We start from the raw sequence: 8999 nt of genomic DNA on the forward strand, positions 1-8999 counted from the left end.
CTGAGTTAAACATTTTAATGAAGCTGCATGGAAACTACAGGTCAACACATGTAACTACTGGTAACTCAGGTAACCAACTACAGATGAACAGGTTAATCCAGGTAAAGTAAACACTGGCATCTGTGGTTAAGTGCAGATACAGGAGATGAATTCTTGCCTCGACGGTTCACCACCCAGTGTCGCCTGGTAACAGGAACACCTGTCAATCAAAGCAGAGTCACAGACATTAGTGACATCATCAGCACATATACAGTTTATCTCTGTCATCAAAGAAACAAATGTTTCCTTTTCTGATATCATTTCATTTCAGATTTTTGCTTGCGGATTAATCCTGATAAGGTTTTTTAGTTTTTAACCACATCTGACTTTTCTCCGTGTTAATTTCATACAGTCTTTGGTTCCTTTGATTTCATCTGGATGAATGTAACAAGTGCTAATGGGGTGTCTTCAGAGAACACCCCCCCTTGTTTTCAGTATTTTGAGCTACAGTCAGTCGTCCTCTAACATCCATGTCACAGACATCAAAGACATCAACAGTGTGGCAGCATTTTACAAAAATAGATGCCAATAAAAAAAGTAAAATGCAAAGTACAGTTTTACAGCAACAGTTTCCATATCACAGCGTGACTACAAACATATCAAATAAAATCACTAAGCTAACTTGTCTGCGTTATGTTGCTCCATCTGCTTCGGGTACATGATCATATCAGAATTAGCATATTTCAATGTTTTAGTCTAATAATCGTTGATTTGTTTTCAGTCAACAAAGAATTGATTTGGTTGATTACAGTCGTATTGGAAATGTCAACATACCTGTGATGTGGACTCTGGGATTCCCTCACTCATCTAGACCCTTCTTGGATGTTCCGTCCCTGGTCCTGGCTCTCAGCTTGTTCACCTGGGACTCTGCGATGTCGGCTCTCTCCTCTGCCTCTTCCAGCTCATGCTGCAGTTTGCGGAGTTTAGCCATGTTGGTATTTGCCGCCTCCTCTGCCTCCTCCGCTGCATGTTTGTAGGACTTGACCTTGAGTTGCAGTTTGTCCACCAGGTCCTGGAGACGAGACATGTTCTTGCGGTCTTCCTCGGTCTGATAGGTGAGCTCTTTGAGCCGGCGTTCATACTTGCGAATCCCTTTGATGGACTCTATTCCCCGCTTCTGCTCTGCCTCCAGCTCGTTCTCCAGTTCTTTGATGCGAGCTTCCAGTTTCTGGAGCTGTTTTTTGCCGCCCTTCATTGCGATCTGCTCAGCCTCATCCAGACGGTGTTGCAAGTCTTTTATAGTCTGCTCCATGTTCTTCTTCATGCGCTCCAGATGTGCACTCGTATCCTGCTCCTTTTTCAGCTCCTCGGCCATCATGGCTGCATCTGTGATGGCCTTCTTTGCCTTCTCCTCAGCGTTACGGTTTTCCTGTATGGCCTCCTCCATCTCATTCTGAAGGTGGAGAAGGTCTGCTTCATGCTTCTTCTTCTGGTTTATCAGGCTCGTGTTTTGGGAATGCAAGAGTTGCATTCGTTCTGTGGCATCAGTCAGCTCTTGTTCAGCAAGTTTGCGACTTCTTTCTGTTTGCTCGAGCGCAGCCCTCACCTCCTCCAGCTCAGCCTGGATCAGATTGTTCCGTCGCTCCAGAAGAGCAATGTTCTCTCTCAGGTCATCGTTGCTGTGCTGTGCATCATCCAGCTGCAACTGAGTATCCTTCAGGAATGCCTGTAGGCTCTTGAGCTGTTTTTGTGCATCAGCTGCCTGCCTGTTAGCTTGGCAAAGCTGAATTTCCATTTCATTGAGATCACCTTCCATCTTCTTCTTGACTCTCAGGGCCTCATTGCGGCTCCGGGTTTCAGAATCCACAGAGGATTGAAGCGACTCAAGCATGCGGTGGTGGTTTCTCTTGGCCTGTTCCATCTCCTCATCTTTCTCTGCCACTTTCCGCTCCATTTCGGCCTTCACTTGGTTGAACTCAAGTTGAGCTCTCAGGATCTTGCTCTCTTCATGCTCCAAAGAAGCTTCTGCCTCCTCCAGAGCTGTTTGGAGCTCGGCCTTTTCTTGTTCGAGCTGCTTCCGGATCTTTTCCAGTTCATGTGCACTCCTACCACCCTCCCCCAGCTGGTCAGTGAGGTCAGAGATCTCCTCCTGGAGGTTTTTATTTTCTCTCTTCATCGTCTCTAGTTGATCCAAACTCTCTTCGTAGGCATTTCTCAGTTTGAAGAGCTCAGTACTCAGAGAGCGAGCTTCCTTTTGGGAGGCCTCCAGCTCACACTGGGATTCTTCAAACTTCTGCTTCCACTCTGCCAAGACTTTGTCAAAGGCTCTCTGCTTCTTGTCTAGTGCTGCAGATGCTGCATTAGATCTCTCAAGGTCCAGCATCAGGTCTTCAATCTCATTTTGGAGGCGGTGCTTGGTCTTCTCAAGAGATGAACACTTAGCATTCACAGCCTCAATGGCCTCCTCTGCTTCTTGCAGTCTCTGAACCAGCTTCTTCTTTGCTTCCTCCAGCTCCTCTGTCCTTTGGATCCCATCAGTTTCATACTTTGTCCTCCATGCTGATACCTCAGTGTTAGATTTGGACACAGCTCTCTGCATCTCCGCCTTGGCTTCCTGCTCTTCTTCAAACTGTTCTCGCAGCAGATCACAGTCATGGCGTGCAGACTGCACAGCATGGGCGAGAGCATTCTTTGCCTTCACCTCCTCTTCTAGTTGTCTGCGTAAATCTTCTACTTGCTGGTTGTACGAGTTCTTCCCTCTGGTCAGCTGTGATATTAGACACTCCTTCTCCTCCAGCTGACGTCCAAACTCGCCATTTTCAGTGAGCAGCTTGGCCCTCTGGGTGCTCAAGTCATTGATGGCTTTTTGTGCCTCCTCATATTTACTCTTGTACTCGTTCATGTTGTCTTCCATTGTGCGGCACATCTTCTCAATGTTTGACTTGGTCTTCACCACGCTCTCCATGTTAGAGGACATGTCATCCAGCTCCAGCTTCAGCTCACTCTTTTCTTTCTCTAGCTTCTGCTTCACCCGCTGGAGGTTGTCAATCTGTTCACCCAGTTCAGCAACACTGTCAGCATGCTTCTTTCTCAAGGTGGCAGCGGTGGACTCGTGGTGAAGAGTAGATTCTTCCAATTCCCTTCGCAGCTTCTGAAATTCAGCATCTCTTTTCTTGTTCAGTTCAACCTGAACTGATGTTGCTCCACCTGCTTCTTCCAGACGTTCACTGATGTCCTCCAGCTCGCGGGAAAGATCAGAGCGCTGCTTCTCCACTTTGGCTCGGGCTGCACGCTCAGCATCTAGCTCCTCTTCCAGCTCCTCAATACGTGCTTGGTTTTCTTTCAGCTTCTTTTGGAGCTGAAGAGAACCTACCTGCTCATCATCCAGCCTTGAACTTATTTGGACAACTTCAAAGTCCTTTTTCTTGAGCTTTTCCTCCAGCTGCTGTTTGTCATTCTCCAAGTCCATCAAACTCTCCTGGGTCAGTTTCAGGTCCCCCTCTAGCTTTCTCTTTGAGCGCTCAAGGTCCATCCTGACTTTCTTCTCTTGCTCTAACGAACCCTCCAGATCATCCACTTGCTGCTCCAGCTTCACTTTAGCTTTGTTTAAACTGTTGGCTTTGTCCTCTTCACTTTGAAGGTCATCCAGTGTCTGCTGGTGGGCCTCCTGTAGTGCCTTCTTCTCTTTGGTCAGCTTCATGATGTTTTCGTCCTGGGAAGCCATCTCCTCTGTCAGGTTTTTCACCTTATTTTCTGTGGCATGTTTCTCTTTCTCAACCTTGGCTAAAGTCAGCTCCAGATCATCTATATCTTTCTTCAACTCGGAACATTCATCTTCAAGCTTGCGCTTCTTTGCGGTTAGGTCAGCGTTCAGCTCTTCTTCATCTTCAAGTCTCTCTGTCATCTCCTTTAGTTTGGCCTCCAGTTGGATCTTGCTCTTTATGAGCTGTTCACAGCGTTCTTCAGCATCTGTTAGAGTGTCCTGCTCAGACTGGATTTGCAGAGTCAGGTCGTTCTTCTCTTGGAGAAGAGTCACTATTTTCTCCTCTAGTTCCTTTCGTCTTGCTTCGGATTTCTCTAGAGCTTCTTTTAGTTTGTGGAACTCATCTTTCATGTTGGCCATCTCTTTCTCAGCCTCAGCACTCTTCAGCAGTGGTTTGATCTTGAAGAAGAGCTTCATCCAGGGCCAATTTTTTACTCCAAGGAAAGAACGAAGGTTCCACTGGATGGTCATCAAAGCATCTCTACGTTCCACTAGCTTAGCAAACTGTGCCCTCATGAGAAGTGCCCGAGCATTAGCCTGGATTCTTGTGATGATCCGAGAGAGTTGCTCATCTCGCATCTCCTCCAGTGTTCCCAGAAGGCCTGCTTTAAAGAAAACCTTTGTGTGGCCAAACTTGTACTGAGTGTGGTCGATGTCCAGTGACCCCAACAACTTTTCAGCACTTTTCTTACAGTCAATGAACTGACCCTCTGGGATGGCAGAGGCATTCAGTATCCGGTAGCGCTGTTTAAAGTCACCATAGAGCACCCGGTTTGGGAAACCCTTCCTGCAAATTCGAATGCCTTCTAGGACACCATTGCAGCGCAGCTGGTGCATCACAAGGCAGTTGTCCATGACTCCTGGAGTTTTAACTTCATTTGGAATCAGACAACGAACAAAGTGTGGATGTGTAGTCTTGAGGTTGGTCATCAGCTTGTTCAGGTTTTCCCTGTGAAGTGCTGACACGGTCTGGAATGAGGAGCCTTTCTTCTTGGCCCCTTTTCCACCTCCCTTGTCACCACCATCAGCTCCTGAATAACTTGAAAAAAGCAGACTGAGAAGCTTCAGAGAGGATTTCTGGTAAAGACCCACCACAGTTTCATTCAGAGGATCTTTGTTTTTGACCAGCCACCCAGTGATGTTGTAGTCCACTCTACCAGCGTAATGAACCAGAGCAAAATTAGCCTCTGCTTTCCCCTTTGCTGCTCTGGGTTTTTCAAACATTTTGTTCTTACCCAGATGATTGTCATAGAGCTTTGCCTTGAAAGTCTGGTCACTGGCTTTGGGGAACATGCACTCTTCTTCCAGAATAGACATGATCCCCAGCGGCTTCTCGATGAGGTCGATACAAGCTTGTAAGTCCATCCCAAAGTCGATGAACTCCCACTCAATCCCTTCCTTCTTGTACTCCTCTTGCTCCAGAACAAACATGTGATGATTGAAAAACTGTTGCAGTTTCTCGTTGGTAAAGTTGATGCACAGCTGCTCAAAGGTGTTGAAATCAAAGATCTCAAATCCTGCGATGTCCAACACTCCTATGAAATATTGCCGGTGTTGTTTGGTGTCCAGGGATTGGTTTATTCTCACAACCATCCAGTTAAACATCTTTTCGTACACAGACTTAGCCAAGGCACCAATGGCATAGTAGACTTGGTCCACACTTTGTCCTTTGGTGACGTATTCATTTCCTACCTTGACTCGTGGGTGGCACAGGCCTTTGATGAGGTCAGCAGAGTTCAGCCCCATCAGATAAGCAGATTTATCAGCAGCCTCTGTCCCGTCAGGTTCAGCCTGCTCCTCACGCTGTTTCTGTTTGAACTTCATGTTGCCGTAGTGCATGATGGCGCCGGTGAGTTTATAAACGGCCATCTTCTCCTCTGGAGTGAAGCCGAGCACATCAAAGGCGCTGTCCGTGGCCAGAAGCTCCTCTGAGTCGTTGATGGAGGCGACTGTCACTTCTCCTTGGGAGATGTAGGAGTAGTCATATGGGTTGTTGGTGATCAGCAGCATGTCAAGCAGCTCTGGCTTCTGATTGGACAGGATCTGATAGAAGATATGGTAGTTCCTTTCAGCCTTGAGCTGAAAGGTACAACGTGACTTTTCCAGCAGGTATGTCTCGATGTCAGCTGAGGATAATTTTCCGCTTGTGCCAAAGTGGATGCGAATGAATTTTCCAAAACGAGACGAGTTGTCATTTCTCAAGGTTTTGGCGTTGCCGAAGGCCTCCAGTGCTGGGTTGGCCTGGATGATTTGATCCTCCAGTGTCCCCTTGCTGGTGTCTCTTTTGCCTGCACCGCCAACAGCAGCGATGCTGGCAAAGTACTGGATGACTCTTTTAGTGTTGACCGTCTTTCCGGCACCGGATTCTCCGGTGATGAGGACGGACTGGTTCTCTCGGTCAGTCAGCATGTACTGGTAAGCATTATCAGAGATAGAGAAGATGTGAGGTGGGGCCTCGCTTCTCTTCTTCCCCCTGTAGGCCGCCACCACATCGGTGTCATAGACGGGAAGCCACTTGTAGGGGTTGACGGTGACACAGAAGAGTCCAGAGTAGGTGTAGATCATCCAGGCTGCGTAACGCTCTTTGAGGTTGAACAGCACTGCAGGCTCATGGAGGAAAGTAAACATGGCCATGTCTTCAATTTTATCAAATTTTGGTGGGTTCTGAGGGTGAACACCGGACTCTTTCACGGTTACAGTTGTTCCATCCTCCTTCTTGACTGTCACCATCCCTCCATCTTTGCTCTGGATTTGTCCCTTCACATATTCCACCTTTTCATCAACTACAAAACACTCCGTCTTGATGTCAAACGCTCTGGTTTGAGCTTCCAGGCGCTCCTTGTCTGACTTCCTCAGGTAAGGAGCCGCCTTCCCAAACTCGGCCATCAGAGCGTCACCCATGGTTGAGGCTGGAGGTCGTCAGCGAGTCTTTTCCCAGTGAACCAGAGAAACAAGTGCACACTGTATGCTGCCGCCGGGTATTTATGAAGGTTCACTGCACTCCATATTAGGAGACAACCAGCAACAAGATAGAAGAACTAAATCTGTCCTGGAACAGGGACGACACCAAAAGGGCAGATCCAGGACCTTCTGCTGTGAAAGTCCATTTTAGGAGAAGCAGAGTTTCACTGTTCATCTGAACGCTGATAAACAAGAAGCACGACACCTCCTCATTTAGACTGCACTGCTGCATCTCACACACACACACACACACACACACAAGGAGAATTATATACAAACATCTTTGTTCTTTAGTTTTGTAATCTTCTTTCATCATTATTATAAATAAAAGCATTAACACTTTAAACTTCAGTCTAAAAACATGTTTAAATCTTTCAAACTGAAATGACATGAATGTGTTTGAAGAGTCTGACGTGATTGTGTCTCTTTATCTGTGACAGTCACGACTCATCAGCTCCAAATAAGAAGCACACACTTCAGCCAGAGTCTTTATCACAAGCACACACACACTCACCCACACATGCACACAAACACACACACTCACACACATGCACACACACACAGACACACACACTCACACATGCACACAAACACACACACTCACCCACACATGCACACACACACACACACACACACACACACACACACTCACCCACACATGCACACACACACACAGACACAGACACACACACACCACATGCACACCCACACACAGACACACATGCACACACACACACACACACCCACACACACACACACACACACACACACACACACACACACACACACACTCACCCACACATGCACAGACACACACACACTCACACACATGCACACACACGCACACACAGACACACGCACACACACAGACACACGCGCACTCACACACACACTATTGGGGGCATTTTATGCCAGCACACTATACTAAAACGACTGAAAAACAGACGTGCGATACAGGCACACGTATTGCGAGTACAGCAGTAGTATATACTACAAACATATATATATATATATAATATGTATATATATATATATATATATATATATATATATCGACGCCGACTAAAAACACATTTCTTCCGACTCTACCTCGACTAAGACGACAAAAAAAACAACAAAAAAAAACAAAAAACTTGTACATCGCACTTATGACTAGCACTTCATAGTTTGTTCTACTTGAAGCTCTTACTTACTTCTAGCTCTTATTTGTACCCAAATGTTTAAATGCACTTTTGTAAGTCGCTTTGGATAAAAGCGTCTGCTAAATGACATGTAATGTAATTTAATATATATATGTATATATATATACTACTCTATAAATACATAACGTGTACAAATGTATACTACTCTACTTTCCATTAAAAGCAAAATAACACGTCAACAACAAGTCTATGGATCACACCAAGCATCTAATGACAGCGACGTCTGAGCCAGCGGATCATTTCTCTGCGCCGGGCACAGTGAGCGCTGAGCTAATTGTATAGCAGCAGAGAATACAAATATAAAACTTTGTTCTCATTTGAGTCATTTAGAATTCAAACATGTGGTTTGTGTTTTAACATCTGATGTAATTATAGATTGGCGGCGACGTGGTCAGAGGTGATAAGCTCCGCAGACGCTGCTCATGGTGTCCAGCAGAGGGCAGCGTTACCTCGGCCTGTCCTGATGACATCATGACGTCTCTGTCATTGAGACGGGTCTAGCTGCAGACCCGCAGACCACTCGACGACACACCCCCACTCTACGACACACCCCCTCACACTACACGACACTCTGATTGGGCCACAGAAGAGACTGCGTCTGAAACGTGATGACGTTTACTAACGTGATGACTTTTATTGAAACTTTATTTACACACGCGTATTTCACAGACACTTGTTGACAAGAGACTTTTATCCCGGTGTGCGACAGAAATAGAGAAGAATAAACATTTGTGTTGACTTTTATGAACACAGAAATGTTCTTTCTGTGCAATTTGTGAATAATTAATGTCACTTTGTAAACTATGAAATGTTATAGCCAAACTGCTAAAATACATAAATGCTGATTGGAAACTGCGGTCAAGTGAGCCGTCGTTCGTTTTTTAATTGCACCCTTGTAGTCGAACTTACGGTCGACTGAGAATGTCAGCGCTAGTTTGATACCGAGCGAGATCACTTACTAATACAAGTGCAATCAATCGTGCTGATTTTAAGACATTGAGTCGCATTGTCCAGAAGCTATTGAACTAAATATTTTCCCTAATTTATTTAGAATTTTACTGTATAATAAAATCACTTTGGCGCATAAGTTCTGA

At 45.8% G+C, this 8999-nt stretch overlaps 1 protein-coding gene across 1 annotated transcript; it reads right to left on the reverse strand.

The window, feature by feature from the left end:
• myh6 (myosin, heavy chain 6, cardiac muscle, alpha) lies at nucleotides 1-6684 on the reverse strand. Its single transcript, XM_044015396.1, has 2 exons — nucleotides 814-6684; nucleotides 1-199 (listed from the first exon to the last, which is right to left on the reverse strand). The coding sequence occupies exon 1, from the start codon at nucleotides 6641-6643 to the stop codon at nucleotides 839-841; it is 5805 nt and encodes a 1934-aa protein (XP_043871331.1). The 5' UTR covers nucleotides 6644-6684; the 3' UTR covers nucleotides 1-199; nucleotides 814-838.
• Between the last annotated feature and the right edge of the window lie 2315 nt (nucleotides 6685-8999).

This window comes from Solea senegalensis, unplaced genomic scaffold, assembly GCF_019176455.1.
Source record: "Solea senegalensis isolate Sse05_10M unplaced genomic scaffold, IFAPA_SoseM_1 scf7180000013380, whole genome shotgun sequence".
Lineage (NCBI taxonomy): Eukaryota > Metazoa > Chordata > Actinopteri > Pleuronectiformes > Soleidae > Solea > Solea senegalensis.